This window comes from Anticarsia gemmatalis, chromosome 7, assembly GCF_050436995.1.
Source record: "Anticarsia gemmatalis isolate Benzon Research Colony breed Stoneville strain chromosome 7, ilAntGemm2 primary, whole genome shotgun sequence".
Taxonomy (NCBI): domain Eukaryota; kingdom Metazoa; phylum Arthropoda; class Insecta; order Lepidoptera; family Erebidae; genus Anticarsia; species Anticarsia gemmatalis.
Window position 1 is genome coordinate 8,337,990 of NC_134751.1, and position 20,724 is coordinate 8,358,713.

General features: G+C 34.3%; 1 protein-coding gene across 7 annotated transcripts in view; it reads right to left on the bottom strand.

The window, feature by feature from the left end:
• rdgA (retinal degeneration A) overlaps positions 1-20,724 on the bottom strand; it is a 117,556-nt gene that overhangs the window by 41,081 nt on the left and 55,751 nt on the right. The window contains exon 1 of one of the 7 annotated variants that reach the window (XM_076116893.1): positions 10,955-12,328. The exons of 5 other annotated variants lie outside the window; for them this stretch is intronic. In XM_076116893.1, coding sequence (XP_075973008.1) covers positions 10,955-11,169 — 215 coding nt within the window. In that variant the 5' untranslated portion in view covers positions 11,170-12,328. Of the gene's footprint in view, positions 1-407; positions 926-10,954; positions 12,329-20,724 lie in introns of those variants that run through there. One more of the 7 variants, XM_076116895.1, reaches the window with a different exon arrangement.

The window sequence follows — 20,724 nt, forward strand, 5'->3', positions numbered from 1 at the left end:
ACGTCACCTTATCAACGTAGATAAGGAATGCCGGCTTCATCTCGCTGCCTTATTTACACTAAGTTAGTGTTCCGTTTACGTGAATGGAATTAAATAAACATCCTTCTACCTTAGTTAATTAATTATAAAGCAATTTGGTATATGTATCCTTTATATTTCCGTAATATATATATTTATTTACCGCATTTGTCTAAAGGAGGCACGACGTTATGAATATTGATGTTATGTCGATTATGTTGTTATTGTTGTGAATAACGTTATGTTATTAAATTTGTTTTTGTTCACAAATGCCCATCTATACAATTATTGCAATAAATAAAGTCGGAGTAATTTCCGCATTGAATGAGAAACAACAGATTTCTAGATATCCTTGATATACGCGGTCTAGTAAGTGTATTCCTTTTTACCTTCGTATTTTACATTTCCTTTTGAGTTTGAGGTTAGGACACTTTTTGAACACAGAGAACGAAACACCGTCTAAAAAACCCATGGTAAATCACAAAACATGACACATATCACAAGAGTGGAGGTAAAGCAGTATTTTATCACAGATGTGCGCGAGTGAGGCGGCATGCGGCATGCGCCGTGACTAAGCGATTAGCGCGACCACGGCGACTGTAGGCCTGCCGGGGCCCGACTCGTCTCACTGGCGGCACTGACACTGGCGCGAGGTGAGCGTCACACCGGCTCCGCTCTCCACGTCCATGCACCACTACGATGCACTTCACTGAACGTGCCACGCTCAATATGGCATTTTTTCGTTACGTGCTCCATGGATCCATTTCGCGATTGTTTTACTAGACGTCACGTCACATTCGTTTGCCGGTGATCGCGAAGCTGTGATTGAGACATGCGCCCGCGCAGCTCGCGCACCTCGGACTATACCGCCAACTACATAGTTAACACCTTTAAACGAACGTTTTATTTAATCGTTAAATTAAGACCTTCTGTTGTCAATCTTAGTTTCATGATATCGTTAATAAAATATAGATAGTTATATGATATAGCGCAACTGAATCGAGGTTTCTGGTATATTTCGTACTAGTAATGTTAAGTATGATCATTGAAATATTTCGAGTGCGATTATATCTAAATTGCAAGCGCTTAAGCTGTGACGTTGATAACGCCTCGGTGCGTGAATGAGTGTTATTATCTACACTCATTAGACACAAGGAAATATCATACACATATTTTGGTCTACGCGCACATATTTGTAAATAATTGTAACGTACCTACCTATTCGTTATTTTTTTATGAAAAAAAGGCTTAATATCATATGATTGTAAAGGGTGCTATTTTATATTATAAACTTGTGATATGGTCATCGGAAAAAGTTGCTTTGAATGGAATTATTAGCATTCACAATGTATGTAACAACACAAGGTTCGCTACTGAAGCAGTCCCTAGACAAATAAGTAATAGTAGAACAGAAATAACGAACAATATTTATAGATACAGTTTCATGAATAAATAAACATATAAACTAAGTCCGGTCTAGGTACAAACATCGAACACCAGGACTGCTGAATTAATCATTAACTGTGCCTCGGGACTACGACAAATTGTTTATATTTAACTTGTTTTGTTTTAATTATTTGACTATTACCTTTGTTATAATTGTGTTACTAGTTTTTCTCGTAGATAGAAAAATGCATACGGGCGCACGGATTTTTTGACAACACCTAGCCTAAGTCCTTCCCCGGGATGTTACTCTTAACTTTTTTTAAGATAAGCGTTACATACAAACTTTTAGATGATTAACAATATTGTACAGTGTCAGTCACATGTTGCAATATACATCTTTAAAACCTGCTATAGGTATGATTTTAAAAAGATGTAACGCTGTATCTACGCGATCACGTTTTACCTCACGTGATTTCTTACCGTTTGAAGGGTAATCTGATTGTAAATTTGCAAATAAATTTCACTAAACTAGTTTATAATTAAAAAAAGCACATTGCTATTAGACAGATCACGATCATTGGCTACATTTTATTTTATTTAACACTAGCCGACCCGCGCAACTTCGCTTGCGTCACATAAGAATGGGTCATAATTTTCCCCGTTTTTGTAACATTTTTTACTGTTTCTCGGCTCCTATTGGTTGTAGCGTGATGATATATAGCCTTTAGCCTTCTTCGATAATAGGGCTATCTAACACTGAAAGAATTCTTCAAATCGGACCAATAGTTCCTGAGATTAGCGCGTTCAAACAAACAAACAAACTCTTCAGCTTTATAATATTAGTATAGATGATAAACTTATAAGTATATGTTTCTAAACCCGTTTTTCACTAATACTTGAACAGTGACGTAATCATTAGTCATGGTTGAATACCTCGTTTGGACGCAATCATTTGGTGGCATATTAACATCCGTATGGATAAGGAAATAAATTAAAACATAAAGATTTTGTGTATAGTAATTTTCCACAGTAGGAAGTATCATGGCGAACTGAAACATAGGTTCAATATTCTTGTCATAATTAATGTAAAATATTCATATATTATATTATTATATCAATATGAAAGGCAATATGATTTTTGTAAGTTCAAATTGCTTCCGGGTCGGAAATTGTACCCAGTACATACAAGACATCAGTATATGAATTAAATAGAGCAAAAAACAAAAAAAAAATAGTTTCCTAGACATTATGTTGCCTAATATTCTCAAACTTTCAAAAATAGCCATGGCAGTAAATCGTGACAAACCGTCATTAAAATACATTTCCTTAAACAAGTTCAAGTTTAATTCTGTTTTGATATTTAAATTTATTTTGTAAACCAGTTTTTTTATATTCTGATACAAGACTATATGCATATTATTAGCATTCACGATGAATCCAAATTAAATGTTTGTAGGTTATTATTACTACTAATGGAATTAGTAATAATATTTTTTTCGTAGTAATTGCTAGTAACAAGATAATATTTGGTTAATAGTAAAAACATAACGTAGGTAAGTAAGTATATAAGATACGTAAATTATCTAAACCAAGAACAGTTGTGTATCCTGGCCGGAATGTCGGGAAATTACTTTAAAATTAAATAGCTATAAGTACACATTTTACCCGCATTTGAAATAAGAGCCAAAGGAGCCAGTTTTAATTGCAAATAAATAGGTTTATTGGAATACAAAATAATATAAGATTTGGTTAACAATAAAACTTGTAACAAAAGATCACATTATAGCTATGTATTTCACAATAATGTACTAAGATTGAAAGTAAATAGCATGAAATAGTCACCCTATTAAACTAAAGACTTAAAAGTTCAAAGCGCAAATTAATTAGCACTTAGTTGCGCTTTGAAGTACAGATTAAACTCGAGAGAACTTTGAAACGTATTGAAGAATAGTTGCGAATGCTCAAGTAATCAATTCAAGCTTATCGCATTTCTGTGAACACAAGAGACACTGTTTAAACAGAATATTACTTTTATGTTCGATTCTCTAACCCCCGGTTTCTGAGGTACATTTAGCGCCAGTTTATCTATTCAATAGCGTTAAAACTCATACAAAAAAAACGCTATTGAATAGATAAACTACTGCTTAATGTAGTTACTCAGAAACCGGGGGTAGGACAAATTTGTTGAAAGACACAAACCTCGCAATAAAAATAATCTCGCTTTAGTATTAAAATGAGGAAAATAATAAAGACTAATGAGGTCACACGTGTCTGTAAACTCTACCTCTTCCTCGGAATCTTTTTATGGTATATAACATAAACTTTGTCATAATAACCTTGTAAAATTACTGAATATTTCAAACATAATATTTTAATAGCGATATTGTGTTTAATTTCAGCAGGAAAATAGGCAAATTTATAAAATTCTCCTAAACCATTTTCGCTTCATACGATTCCAGTAAATTACGTAAAAAATAACAATTTACACATCAATGTAGATAATTTTTCAATCCATAGAACTTATTTTTTAAGAGTTATTGAACAAGTTTTTATACCTATTATTAGATATTTTAATAACTTCAATAAGTTAATAAGCTTTCTAGGCCCACTATAAGTAAAAAGCATAGAATAGTTAACCGCATGCCATTAATTTCAATCGAAAGACCACGAAACCCCATCTATCACATCCCACGCAATATAGTTAATATAAACGTAAGGGTGGAACATCGTTTACCTTAAATACGTTGCTGAAATTCATAAAGTAGCGTTCAGCTCCGTAAAGCCGGGTATTTAAGCAAAACCTTTTTAAGATTGCCGTGCCTTGTCTCAACTGATCCCAATTTCTCGTGGAGCTACATCTCCAGTTAATCACGACAAAGAAATGAACAAGATTAACTGGTCGACCTAGAATCTTTTACGTCAGGCAATTTTATAAGACCACCGGAGATCCTTGAGATGTGAGTATTTCTACTATCTATCATTTTCCTTGAAAATGCATGTTACTGTTGTAGTTCCGCCTTTATTTAAAATACTGTCAGGTTCATAGCACATAAACATACTTATATTTATTTTATGTTTATTATAATGAAAACTTAACATACAGAGAGAGAGAGAACATATACTCGTTATCTGTGGTTTTTATTAAAAGTTACATACATTACAAGGCCTCTAAAGGTTTTGTAGGTTTATCCGACCTATACCGGCTTCGTTTAAGAGATCATTATATTTATAAAAGGTATGAAGCTGTTTAGGTCGAGGCCCAATTTAACAATGAGCCTGAATTTACAAAATTATTTGCCACTAAAATATAAGGTTCTTAATATTTTTCCGAAACCGAATAAACATTCGTATTCTTCATTATTATTCACGCGACCTATGTATGGAAACCTGCTAACCATTTATTTTAGACACGACTACCTACCCGGTAAGCACAATGACGTAAACGATGACTGGATTTCGTTTTAACGTTCCCTATATTACAATATCAGGCTAGTCGAACAATATGAACAAGTCATTGGTAACGATTACATGACTTACATGATCAATATATATATTATCTAAAACTGCTCCTACAAGAAGCACTTGAATGCTGCAAATTGAGAAATGCAATGCTAAAAAAGATCTCAGAAAGGAGAACTCATATTTACGATGTGAATAAAATATAATGTCTTCCAGAATCGCAAAAAATAACAATACGCGATTTCTCCTTGAAATTAAACTGTAATTACAAAACCGCACCATAAACGTGTTTCCTCTCTAAGTTTGTGATGAAGTGGAAACTGAATAATACAGAACTCTACAACTGTAGTTATTCACAGAAATATAATGAAATGAAACTTTTATTTGAAAAAACTTTATCCGTTATAAGAACAACGTCTAACGAGTTCGTTTTGTTTCAACTGTGAAAAGTTTTCTAAAACACACATAAAATGCTAATAGCCTTTTTATAAATTAGCTTACATTTTAGAATATTCCCCGATAACGATAACTTTTAATGTACTTTTATTAACTGCTCGAGAACCAAATAAAATGGATATTAGATACTCATACCAAAGAGCGGTGCGCGTTTCACGGTTTTCTTACCTGTAACAAAAAATCATCAATAAAATATCTATTTTATATAGAAACTAATTATACGCCAACATAGTTATACAAACAAAATCAAAAATGTTGAATTGCTCATCACATTTCTATGATCATCCAAATGGTATATACCTAAGTAAAAAATAAGTCTAATGGATTTTCTAAATATGGATTAAAAAATTATAGGTAGATGGAAATGTCTTTGTCTTGAACGTCACTAAAAATAACTATGAGTAGATGAGATAGACACTAGGATGGTAAAAGATCGTATTTGGACTTCTAACGTATTTGCGGAAGTCGATAATGAAGACGTATTCCGAGTCATTTACATTGCGAATCAGAATCCTTTCCCTATTGGTTTAAAGGCATAAAGGGAAGTCATCTGGAAACTGTAGATCACGAATAATACAAAAACTTTTCAGGTAAATTTGCTCTTGGATTTTGTATTTAAGTTATGAATGAGTAACGTAGCAGTCGTCGCCGCAATAAAATACAATGTTCCCAAAGTATTGGCAATTTACGTATAATCTCCGCTAAATTGTTTGGAGCTGCTGTATTTTCATATTTTTTACAGATTTTCCTCCTTATTTTTACTACGTGGTACCATGGCAATATTTTTCCACTTATTTCATAAAGTGATATAATTTATTAAGTACTTAAGAAATGCGGATGTTTTTTGATGAAGTTAAAAAAGAAATGCGATAACATTTTGAAAGGTAGACAGGTAACTCTCGCAAGAACCGAGTAATAAATATAAAAAGATACTGCAAACTTGTGACTTAGATTTTAGATTAACATAATCAGAAACTACACTTACACTAAAAGCTAATAGCTTTAGAGTCTCGGAGTAAAAACCTAAAACGAGTCAAAAGACGTTTATGAAATTGAAAAAGGGCTCGGCAGAGTCAGCTTTAAGTTTATTTAAGATGACACAATATTTTCTGCGTAAAAAAATGGAGGTACCGCTGCGTGTCTCAATTAATTAATTAAGTCGGATTAATTAGACGTTTTAAGTGTATTTTATGAGGTGGGGAGAAGTGTTTATTAAGGCTGGCGCAGCTGCTCTGAAACGTTCTGTTGGCTGAGGGTTGCTAAATGACAACGCCTTGTATTAAGGCTTTACGATAATCGATTTGACTTTTATAATATTGTGAAGGTCTCACAGAATTACTGCGCTACCATAAGATAAAATTAGTGTGGTACCTACTGGCTATTTTCTAAACACTTTACTAGAACTCAGTTTATTAAGTAAGTACAACAATGTCGCGCGGTCTTTTAAGAATCGTGTAATTATAGGAAATTTCTCATAACAAACATTGTTGCGAATGGCTGAAACGCCTGAGGTTTATATTTATTAGTTCCAAAAATAAATACAAATCCTGTTGTAAGTACTGTAGGTAAACACATTAAAATGTAAACAAAGTTGCTGCGCGAATGTTTTATCAGCTTACTTCTTCTAATGTTTGTTTCATACAAGGGCTTGTAGGAATTTAATTACATAGGAACTTCATATTTTTTAAATAGCTCATAATAAGATTAGGTAACTCGCTTATCAGATGGATAATTCCTAAATGACATACTATCAGCTGAGCTCTAAAATGTAAACATTACCCATGATAAAAACTTAATTGCATTCGGTGGATAGACATTATATAATAATTATACAACAATATGTGATACATAGTTCCTTTTGTAACGAGTCATAAAGTAATTAAATTTAGCTCATGTCCCATCAAAATAAGGAAAATCAAGTGAAAACTTTAGAAATAGTAACATGACGGGCTAATGAGTGACCAGTTATTTCAGATTATAAAATGAAATGCGGGGCAAGTTGCTGACGCTTTATCCCCTTAGCGTGAGTGTTGCGGCCTCAAAGTCAACAAGTGTATGCATAAAAAAGCGAACATGGTCCCGAATAAACAGTCAGTATTATTTATACTTAAATAAACTTACAGTTTTCCTTGTTTATATACTGTAGGAATCGTATTCAGTGACGCTATTTAACAGAATGAAACAAAACTATGGAATTTCTTTGTCGTAGGTCCAAGTGTAGTAACCGATTTTTCATCTAAAAATATCACATGTCGGAAGAACGACGTGTAACATATATCATAATAATAAATCGTGATTATATGACTCTATCTTCTTTCAATTTCGCAATTTTGACGCAGTAAGCACCAGTGCGCATTGGATCGTGAACCATGTGCCGCACTGCTAATATATTGGCAGATTCCGCCCGCATCACTGCTGGATTTATCAGATTGGTGACTGCAGTTAAACGCAATTATAATGCAATCGGTTTATGGTCTTTCCTGGAAAATGCACACCTGTACTTATGTGTCCTACGTGTTCTATTTAGCGTTAGCGGCGTGAATCAACTCATCTAATATTAAAGATAATAAGGAAAAAGACAGAACGTGTCACATGACTCCCTTAAAAGCCCCATACTCTTCGCTTAGGAATTTTCCTTTTAATACACTTATCGTTGAAACGAAAGTATATTGAATGCATAAGTGAATTTCCAGCATGACACGTGAGTAATTTCAAACACTTCAATTCGAAGGAGGGGGTTGACTTAATTTAATTACGGAACATACTAAAGAAATGTACGTGATGTAATGTATTCCGTGTGTATTTTTAACTTAAGAATAATTAAAGGAATGAAAGGCTTTTAATTACTTTTCTTCATTTAAATATAACAAATGAATACTACAAAATTCAATCGGTCAAATTGACACGACATATCACGGTACGTTATCTATATTGATTTTGAAAGAATAAGAATGGTTTATGGAACTACTTTAGACAGTGTACTATGTTTAGGTGTTGTGTTTACAAGTTTTGAAATGTTGCTTGGTAGCGTGGTGGTCACAATCGAATTCCGGTGGCAAATTGATTAAATCGCCGTCTATCACTCGCTGCCAGTTTGAGGTTCACTACAGACTAAACTTTATACCGGTAGAAAATTAATACAATTAAAATAATGGATCTACCCTACATTTATTTGTTAAGACTGGAAAATCCTTCGTTTAACTAATAAATTTAAGGATCTGTGTAGAGTTCGAAGTCGAAATTAATTTGTGTCAAATGTTATTTTTTATTGTTATAACATCGTTAAGTCAAATCGGAGTTTCAATCTTGTTTCCTTGCGGGTAACCATTAAAAAAACGTAATCCTGCAATGATAAAACGTCGTTTAATCGTCGATTATATCAGTGAGGTTCAGTGGCGACGAGAGTCATAAATTCACCACATATTTCATGTAATAACACATTGGTTACGTTAGTGGGTGCGCGCGTGGCGCGACATTGCCTTCGGACGGAAACCGCACCAACTACGTGCAATTTCATTTAAAAGCCGCCGCTCTACCGCTCTACGCCCTACTGCTGCGCTGCTACATCAACCTTTTAAATATATGATTTTATAGAGATTCATACCATAATACTTAAGGGGATATTGCCTCCGCTCTAACTAACTATGAAATAGCTTATAATGAATCAAATCTTAAACTTCCAGTTATTGCTAAATTAATTCACAATTATACATTGAAGTAATACCTAGAATTAGATACCACAAAACACTTTGCACCTGTTCTTGGAAATAAATGAGAACATGTAGAATTGTAGATGACACGACACGTCTTGAACTATAAACTGAAATAGTTTATTGACTATAAACACGGTTCTCTGTCAATCCAGGTTAGACAAATGCTTGTGGTCGTTCAAGTGAGACCTGAGATTACAGCGAATAAAACTGCTCTAAACACACGTAACACAATAAAACAATAATAGAGTGGAACTTATTTGCTATTGTCGTATTTTACAGATGTACGTACAACTGTGGAGCCGGTAGACGTGAATATTTAATTTATTTGAAGTGATCCCTGCGAGAGACGGTCACCGCCAGTCACCGGTGTCGCCAGTAGGACAGGTACGTATTATAATTATGCACAGACGATATCGAGTGGGAGTCACTTGATATTTCGGCATTCGAGTGGCTCGAACAGCTCAATACCGTACGACGAGCGCACTTGATTGGTACAATTTAATTTTCAATCACGATAGTGGACGTTCTGCAGCCCGACGTGACTCGCTTTGATCGAAGCTCACTTCGCTCCTGGCTCTAACCAACCAATAAATCTTATATACTGAAACATGATTCCACGTTATAAATTCAATTTTGAATAATAGAGCACATACATACAGCCCTAATTATGTATAAAAAATCACGTGTTACTAATCACTAGTAGTTTTGTTATCTGCTTTGTTATGCAGCATTCATAATCTTAGTTAAGAAGCCTTTGACATTTCCAGTGGTCATCGGAAGTATTAATAGATATCAGGGCAGTAAACTGAACTCGAATACCCAGCGGACGGTAAACTAATTGATTTCGTGAATTGACCAATCTATTCTCAGTTTATATGTATTAAATAATTCAACCTACTAAAGTTCTCGAATTGAACGGCCGTTCGCCTGACCTTCCAAGTTTGTGAGCTTGTTCGATGGTAAAAATCCCTTTTATATACTTCCTCTTTTTAGTAGTAACTACGTTAAGGTGTATATTTGATTCACATTTAAAGAGCATTCTCGTAAATATTTTATTAGGAAGTCGATACGGACTTCCAATCAATACTAATTACACCAAATCAGTAACTCTTTATTGTGAATAAAAATACTGTTGAACAACACAGCGCTCACGAGCCGGAATCATTCATTAGTATAAGCAACTTAAACAGGTTTAGACAATGATATATAATCAGATCATGTCAGCTGTCCCCGAAAGGTTCACTATCTATGATGGTCTCACAACAAAATATTTGTTGATGTAATTTATAAGTATTACGGCGCGTTAGTTCATCGCGCGTCTCGTACCTGTTGCTGAGACGAGCCACCGCACACGTGTCTAGAATACTAATTGGCTTTTTGCCGGATGTCGCTCTTTGTCCCTATCACACAGCTCTATCGCAACTCGCAGATATAACTGATTTATTTTCATTACCCTTGTGATGTAAATATATGAAACAACATGAATTTCTATTGAAAACAATAGGAATCCATAACGTTGACATAAAATCAATTTTCCCTACAATTTATTTGACCGATAAAGACTTGTACGTCTTGTTACTTTTGTCTCAAAATAATAAATAGAGTTTCTAATTTCCACAGGTACCTCGCCGTTCGGGGTTAAGTGGTCTATTCATTGATTGACCTCAATCTTGTAACAATAGCGTCCGAATGAACAGGACGAGGTTCTGGTCAGCTCCGCTCGTAACAAGACTAGTTTATATCAGAAAATAATGGCAATCTGCGCCACAAAATTGAAACATTTGACGATACAAAGTGGTCGGCTTACATATTCGTTATAAGTAAAGCTCGCCTTAATTAAAGTTATACTTTTCGCAATAATTTCCACCAGAGTATTAAAATCTGGCTTAGTTTTTTATGCAATAAATATAAACACAACAGACCTGATAACTCTGAAGGTTATTTTAGATTTTCTTTTGAATCTTATGGCGTGTCGTCTTCGAGCCACGGCGGAGGCGCCCGCGAGCAACGGGCCTTGTGTTTCGCAGTCGCTGCCGGCTTCTTCGCCACTTGAATAAGCCTGAACCTGGTGGCACGTGAGGCCAGGCATGGGTTTCGAGCTGCCTGCGGAGCCCCCGGCCCTGCCCCAGGACAGCATGGAACTACGCAGGGACCTGAGCGTCTCCGTTGTACAGCCCCTCTCGCTGCCCCGCTACCATGCAACAACATATCGGCGCACCGACACTCAAACACGCACGGTATACACCAACCACGCGCACTTTTCACTGTCAACTTCACCGAGAAGCTGCTCTACATACTACATAAACAGAATAACGTCACTGTTTTTTTTATGGACTCACTGCCTCCAAGTAAACACGTGGTCGAGATTATGCAAAGAATGTGAGTAGAGTGAGCGGCATGCGCGCGCAGGGTCCTCGCGGCATCATTATCACTGAGCAAACAACGGTATCTGCATCACACATGTAGATACATTAACTGCGCGCACACATCAATGCGGGCATGCTATGGCGAATATTGACATACAAGTACCCTTTTTATTCAGTCTGACGCTAAACCAATAACAAATCCCCTTTATTATTGGATATTATTCAATTGTTCCACAGTTATCGTGTACTTATTTATTAACGTTACCTATATAAAATGCAGCTAAAGCCGGTTTGTATCCTGCGAAACGTTTTTGTATCGTCACCAAGCTATAATTAACATAATAATTGTTCCCATTGTACTAACTAATTAAATAATTGAAACGCTACGGTTACAGACATAAGTATAGACTGTGAACTACAATCACACAGTATGAGTCATTACATGTGACGAAGTTTTTGGCCTTCACCATAGAAATATTTTATTGAAGTAATAATGACATAATTACACAGTTATTGCTTTCCAATTAGAAAACTAAATATTTTTAAGGCAATTTTTTGTTGGTAATGGTCAAGTCATACTTTAAAAGGATCAGTTTAAACGTTTTTGTATTCAGGCACTCTTAAATAAGTTACGTTGATTAAAGTGGACCATAAAGTCCTCTCAGCGCATAAAATACATAGGATCCGTTTATCTGCCACTTTGTTTCAGAGATCGACACTTCACTTTGAGGTTGATACGTAATTGTCATTATTTTACACTACACGGCGATAGTCACGGTCAGCAGGAAACACCAAACATTGCGCGGTCACAGCCGATGAGGTTAAACGTGTTCCGTACGGGGAACATACGCGTAAACTAAGGAGCGTACAAATGTATGCGCGAGCGCCGCTGCCGCCGCGTGCCGCCGCGTCTCGGAGAGCGCCGCTGTCGCGACATTCGTGCCGAAATAGAAATGCTTCCAGAGTCACTCAGGCACGCCTGCACGAGACCCGCGCTCACTACTCTCTCGCCAGCTTGTCACCTTGACGAAACTTGACCTATGCACGTGGACGCATAAATCATTCAAATTTAAATTATTTTCGATCGATTTTTCAGTATTAAACTTATCACACTGTGTGCGTTTTTCATAAAGATATTTAAGATAGCACGGTCTCCGCATTAGTTATATTTTGACAGAAAATTTCGAGGAAAACGATTAGGTAAGTATACTTTTAGAAATTTCGTGACTAATGTGGCTAAATAACTAAGGTCCCAGTGAAATTTCATGAAAAACATATAGCTTCTAAGTTTGCAGTGATAAAAATAGCACACAACGCGCTATCTTTGACGTTATCTAGACTAATGTTAATAAACTTTCTAACTTTGTAACATAATTTTGAGTTTTAATCTTTGCGGCTAAACTTCCGGACAATCTCTTGCCTAAAAAGTTAGCATAAAAAGGTGTCCCTGAATTACTTAACAAAAGTTTAAACTTACAAACTTTACGTTGGTTGTATCAACTTTTTAACTCACAAGCGAGAAATCTTGGCTATGACAAGATTTCAACCTTAGTTACCCGTTTTATCTCAGAGCTTTGAAGAAACCTAATTTTGTAGTATAAGTACAAGCTTTACTCAGGAAATTAAAAGGAATTTAGATTCCACATAATACTTAAATTTATACAAAATTAAAAGTAGCTGAAGGTCTGAAGGCTTATGTAGCTCTAAGTTTTGAATCAATAAAAAAATACACTAATATAATATGTAGTTTTATAATACTGCCTAGTATAATTTTGTATATTTTTCAATGCGGTTGATTTTTTAGTTGTCGCATCCGAACTATACCAGTTTTCACTAAAATCTAATCAATTTCATTTTACAACGTCGTTCATCAGCGTTATTTAATAAGCGTACCTATGTTTATATTCTTGCTATACATAATATGTAAGAGCAGACATTGTTGAGACAGAAATAATAACTAATCCCCGGAGAACGCCACGTGGATCTATTATAAGTACAAGAATCTCGAATAAAACCTACGTTGACGTAAAACTTGAAACTTACTGTTTACAGAAAAAGCTTCGAAATTATTTGTAACGTAAATTAATTCTACATTTCTAGTAATATTAAAGTTTATAATTAAATATTGCCAGAATCAAGTGATTTTACTTAAATACTGACGGAAAAAAACGCTTGAAAGAAGTAAGTAGGTTCAAAGTAAAGCCAAACAGCTGTAAGCATCCTTGCTTCTAGGAAATGATAATTAAAAATGTTTGAAATTCAACCGCCATTCAGCTCTTACTTAAGTAAATAAAAATAATTACTATCGAGTTATTCACCCCATTTTTAAAAGAGGGTAGTGGGTTTTATCCGCCGGTCAAAAGCTTGGTAATTAAATTTAAAAATACGTGTACAATATAAGATTTTTGGAAAACATAATGAGGATATCTAGTTATATCACCAATAATATATAACTTTTTTATTTGAACTACCTTAAATTGTACGCAAATGTAAGCCAGGAATGTTACTACATGTTTTATAACAAAACAGTGTTATTAGCTAGTCTCAAAATCTTTAATTCATAATTTAAGTATGTTTCTTGATGAAACGTTTAGTTATTCATTCATTATTTGATAAGAGAAATAACCCTATAAAAAGCATGCATACACAGGGTGGAGTTATGTTAGTGCAGTATACAGAATGTTCTGAGTTACGACTTGAACTTTATTGTCTGCATAATATTAGTATCTTGACCCCCGTGAGAACTGTCGTTAAAACACGATCACACTTGCGACAATAAAAGTTAATAAATGCATAGACACGACCCACGTTATAAATGCACTTATTTATCAAAAGTACCTGTGTACGTTTTCGGTAACGTAATTGATTTCAAACTTATAACTGAATTAATAACGAGAACTCACCCAATTTGTAGCAACAGCTATGAAAACCCATTAGTTATCGATACCCTCTAGCTTTCAGTTCATGAGTATCGCACTACAAAGTTAAACATTGAAATACTAAAATACAGCTAGTTTGCAATATGTAAAATGTTTTAGTAGTTATTTCTACAACATCACCTATTTACCCTACTCTCTTAAACCTATTGTTTAAGAGAGTTTGATAGGTACGCTTAATGTCCCGGAACGACTAACAAAAATAATATAACTTATTATACAGTAATAAAAACCAGAATTAATGTATACTTAATAATTAAAAATTTTCAATATCTTTAAAAGGGAGTGCGTCACGTTTCGTAGTATTTCTCCTCACCATCGACCGGTAACGTACCCAGAATATAATAGTTGTTCCTAACAAATAAAAGGTAAAAAATGTCAGTAAATTAGTTACTGTTTTTAACAAGGATAAACTTGTTCGTCAGTACCACGGCAGTATGAATATTTGCACCAACACAGCTACAAAGTAGGTAAGGAAAACAATAATATAACATGGCTATGTTAGTTGTTGTAACAAGCACCGCTTCGGGCTACCAATAGTTATGAGGTCGAGTTCTAAAGTATTATTACAAAAGTGATTAGAACATTGTCCTTATTACCTTTACGGGTCGAACTCATTTGAACCTAATAATGTGATAACTACAATAGACCGGAGATTACGACTGGACGAGCTAATTGAAAATAATTGAAAATTACAATCGGCTTACTCTCCTACTCAAAATAGTCTATCAAAACCTCTAGTTTGTACTTCTGAAATTAGTACCGCAAAATTGTGGTATAAGCATCTTTTTGGAGGCCACTGCGCACTTAAAAAACTTAAAAAACCGTGTGTTATATTAATCTCTAGTGATTAATGCGGGTGAGATAAAGAGCAAGTGGGTTAATTATGTAATCCATTATACCTAAACTCTACAGGTACATAATATACAGATATAAATACTAGACTGCTACATCAACCGCAAAGTTATATCACATAAATTACTTTATACGTAATTAATTAATAGAAGCTAGTAAGTTCAACCACTGCCATCAATAGTTTATATCTCTTCAATTATGTATTTCCAAAACAATCCATTCAATGTACGAGAGCAAGTGGTCTCTCTAAACACGGTTTTGTCAATATTAATTGAAATCACCCGCAGGGCAACCAAACTGATGACAAAACATGTTCCAAATGGACCAAACAAACTAAAATACGTTAAGTTTGTATTTAATCGAATGCTGTTAGGCGTATTGGTTAAATATTCATTTTGTAGGCGAAGAGCAAACGGACGCGACGTAGCGCTGACGTGCACTCTACGTAACTAACGATCTTTGAATATTTACCACTATAGCAGATATACGAGCGCGTATGCTAACAGATTTAATATAAACAATCGATAATAGTTACAATTTACGCGTCAATCTTTATGTTAGAGGCTGAAAATAAATAACGGAGCGAGTGTCGGGAGAGTCGGGGCACGGCGCGGTCGGCGCGGGCGCACGAGCATGCGACATTTCGCGCGTATTGCGCAGGCGCCGCGCGGGGATCGCCAGGACATTTGCCAAGTGATAGAGCTATTTATAGACCACAAATATGCGCGTGACCGACCACTTCGGGACACACATCTATTTTAAGTGGGCACAATAAAAAGCTTTTTAAAGATAAACACGGAAGAAAATCGCGACATTCTTGACATTGTTTAGCTCGCCAAAACACTGACTTTTGTTTCAAAAGTACGAATATTTATGAATATTTTGCGTCCTAAATATGTTTTAAAACATTATTTTTCATACAAGATTTTTCTTTGTACAAAATATGGGCTTTGCGGAGTACTAGATATGAGTACCTTCCTAGTATTTTTTTTGTTTAACGTATGTACTCGTAAATAACGTATATTGATTTACGCAAAGCTACATCCGCACAATAGGTTCAATAGACTTACGCAATAATACGTAACGTAGACGCGCACTGCCACTATATCAAGTGATTCCACGTGCCAAAATGTCTTTATGTCAATGTCTAATACTTTGTAACGCTTATGATACGACGTCGTATTAAATAGAGTGGAGTAAACACATTTATTTATGAAAGTCACATGCTGTGGGCGTAATCGTTATTTATTTTTAAGTAAATATATGACCACACACCTATATGTTGTGATTGAAAATCTCTACAATACTATATTATATTTTCTTTGACTAATCTAATCTATTCAATACCGTTAAAACTCATATTAAAAAAACGCTATTGGATAGATAAACTACCGCTAAAAGTTCCCAGAAACCGGGCATAAGACGGTAAGAAAGAGTTGCAACACATTTCAGGCCTGGTTAAGTACTTGAAGTAGATATGTATAATTTGAGCCATTATATGCAGTATAATTAATTAATTACCCTCTAGGTTGCCATACCTGCACAGTATCTACGAATTAATTAATTGAACATCAATTTATAAAATTACTTTAATAGGGAAATATTGTTTCATTAATGAGAATGTGTAAACAGCCTCATTGTTCGTTTATTAACATTATTCAAAGTAATTGCTAACGCCATCAAAGTGCACTAAATAGCATTATAGGCAAACATTTTAATTTAATTAATAAGTGATTTCATTGAATGTGATGCACCTGTGGCATAATGCCTCGAAGAGAGCAATCAAAAATTGAAAATTGATTAAAGTTTTGAATTGTCACATTGCTACATTGAGAGACCCCGTAAGTTTCATTTTAAACCTGTACCAACTGTCTATGATATGTTTTAGTTGTTAGTCGATCATTTTGAGTTATTTTAGATGACAATAAAATAATGTCATGTTTTTTTTATTTCTACATACTGGTATAGCGATGAAAGCCATTTCGTTTATTTTAAAAATGAGGCTGTATTTTTTTACCATTCACAGGACAATGGTTGCGCAAACAATAGAGCCTGGCACGGCGGGGGACGTGCGCGTAAATGTAAGCACAAACTGTTCCCCAAGATGCAGGAGTTCACACGATGTGGCTAATTTATAAATGCTATAAATTTAACAAGAAACGTCGACGTCTTACTGCAAAAGCAACAGGGAACGCTTATAATTAATACTACCCGTAACGTGAGCTTACAATTAAAGGCGAAAATTCATTTAGTACTTGTTACGGAGACTTATAAGAAAACTGAAGCTTGAAAATTATGTTTCTAAACACGATCCACCAAATAAATTTTGGATATTTTACACCAGTAGGATTTCGCAGAATGCCTATATTGATGTTTGTAAACACGATTAACAAAAGCTTTTACTAAAGGGACGGCTTATGTCGTCTAAATTATTACAGAGAAGGTAAATATTTCACTTCCTGTAGACAAGCCTGGAGGGTCTCTAGCAATTTACAATGGTAGGTATCAAATTTAGGAACATAAACAAAAACTACTAAACAATTTAGGTTGTGTAACCACTGAAAGAATTATGTTATTTTTAATTTAAGTAGAAAAGCGAATAAAGATTACAACCTTGAAAATAAACTGTTGTATAATTTAATAATTTGAATGTTGTTGTTATAGCATTGTACATTTAAACCCTCGAAATACAAAGGAATAATAAATAAACATTGATTAATTCTGTTACTTATAACGTGGGGGCTTTGTTTGTTCCTGTTTTAAGGTGGCTTTAATCAGCCGTGCTTAAACACCACAAAGCTCTCCTAGTCTCTAAATGAATTTAAATTACATTTAATAGATAACCGCATCTTTGCGTGATACATATTTAAATCAAATTGATGCAATTTTGAGCTCCTTAAACATAAATAATAGTATTTTGCCATTTACGGAAATTGTAGTGTCTTTTTGACGATCTTGAATATATAATGAACATAAGCTTTACAATATGTTGTCTGCTAACCATTAAATATTCAATAAGGAAAATTAATGACAATTTCAGAGATATGGGCGCTATCAATGAAACGGTAAGAACATCCGTGTGTATTGTTTGACATGTCTACGTTTATGACATGGGTCTAATAGAAAGGCAAAGAACTGAAAAGTCCTTTATCAATATCAATTTGCGTGAATAATTTATGTTTTCAACATCATCTCTCACAATACCTGTCAAGTAAGAATAAATATGCTAAACAAGGCTTCTATTATGCAGTTTCTTTTTTATATTTTAACGCGACAATGATGTTTTTACCATCTAATCCGAAATGTACCGCTATTGCCCTAAACAGGCAACCTAGATTTACAGGTGTTAAGTCTGATAATGGCGCAATAACTCTATAAAGTAATAAAATGAATTCAAAGTCTGTGTAAATCAATAATCGTTATCCACCGTACACACATGAATAACATCGGTAACATGTCTTCATTTCACCTCGTATATTATTTAACTTTATTTACTTTGCAATGCCGAAAATAAATGAATTTAAATATCACATATTTTTGGCTTGAATGTTTATTTCACGAAGTATACTGTAACATTGCGATATCCAATTAAAAAACTCGTACAACGCGAAAAACAAATAGTGAAAGCAGAAATCAGCATATTTTATTGAAACATCAGACAGTCTTTTGTTTATTTAGTTATTTACTCGCAGCGATATTAATTAACTGGTTGCGTTTTTTAGTTTCTAAATGAATTTTAAAATTCTGTTTGTTTGTTGTAAAAATAGTTAACACAGTAAAGGTTACCACTCCCTTGCAACTATTGCTTTGTGCCCTGGTTTTAATTTCCACACGGTAAAAGTGAAAAAGTACGTATAGAAACTCTCATTTACGTGGAGCCTTCAGTCTAGGTAAAATAGACTACGTGAAGATGAGGTAGCCCTACAAAAAACAAATTGTAGGTATAAAGAATAAGGTGAGCCCATGGATGCTGACCAAAACAGTAAAGAGGTTTAGTGCGTGATGGAACGGAATATTCCAGCCATTTCTCAGTACCAAAAGACACGTGTAAGCCTTTTCTTAATATTCGAGGTCCATTTACCAACGTCTTTCATCATTTATCAACGGAATGAGGCTCATATCATACTGGAGCTTACTCTGGCTTTCCTTGAAGTGAATTTAGCATTGGCATAATTCAGTTCTGTGATTATTATCTCAGTGTACGAGGAAAACATTTTGTAGTTTTCATTCACTTACATTACAGAATATAAAAAATGGGAAAAAGACGTGATTTCAAAATATTTGTCGTCATATAATGTATCTCTCATAAAAACTTGTTAATCACCGCGTCGGCGTCGTTTGAGGAATTTCTATCTATCTGCCTATTTGTTGACTTTTTTCTTAATTCAGTAGTAGGTACCTACTTTTACAAAAAAATATCACCTAACAGGATGAATATGTATTCAGTTTTACGAGTTAGTGTTCATTTCTACCAATTTTATCATAGCACTCTAGGTGCTTAATGGCTTATTCTTCATATTTTATTCGTAAAGGTAATTCTAATGGACTGTCTGATTCTGAAGCAAGCAATCAAAATAAAAATATGCAAATAATTTGAGTAGATAAGGAAAGTACACTATACATTCACTTATATTTATTTCCATAATATTAAAAGAGAATTTTCATAGGTGCGATAAAAGAGCTTACAGCAATAATAAACTAAATTAACTTGATTGAAGCGAACGCAAATCTCCGTATTCTATTACGCATTAATTAAGACATGCAAATATTTAAGAACATTTCACGCACGGGTTGCCGCCATTCTGATGTTTATTATCAAATTGTAATAAACCTATTCCTGGAGTACGCTTCGAATTAATTTTAATTGGGCTTTAAATAAACATAAACACTAATTCAATATTCATACTCGCTTCCACCGCAGCTAGTTGACATATGTTTCAGAAAAGCTTAATACATAATGTTACGTTACGTTTCAATTATTGGTTTTATCTGTAAAGTTTTTAGATGTTCTCCTACATCAATATTGTAAGGAGGTTGCGGTGATTTGCGGAGTTAATAGTATTAGACTGTGAGCTCCATCGGGAGTCAAACCGGGAACCGGTAATCAGCCGCTTCGAGTGCCTGCTGAATCATTAATAGCATTTGCTCTTTCATTAGCATTCTCTCTACAGAAATATATAAATATTCAATTAATGTTGTGCTACATAATAAGTGAAATATTTTTACATTACGTAGCGCAAACAATTCTAATAAAATTGACTTTTGGAATGTTTTTCATTCAAGCTCTCAACATTACTCATTACTCGTTGCTGTGTAGATATTTCATTACAGTAAGAGTTAATAACAAATGTTTCACATATTTTTTAAAACAAATAATTGTGTTTTTAAGTGTTTGCTTTTACGTTGATTAGTATCTAAATGTCTGTCTGCGTTTTTCGGTTAAGTACAGGTACGTATCCATTCTTATAAATGATATTAAAGTTAAAATAAGTACCAACTAAACTTTTATTGCGACTAAAGAGCAAAAACATATAA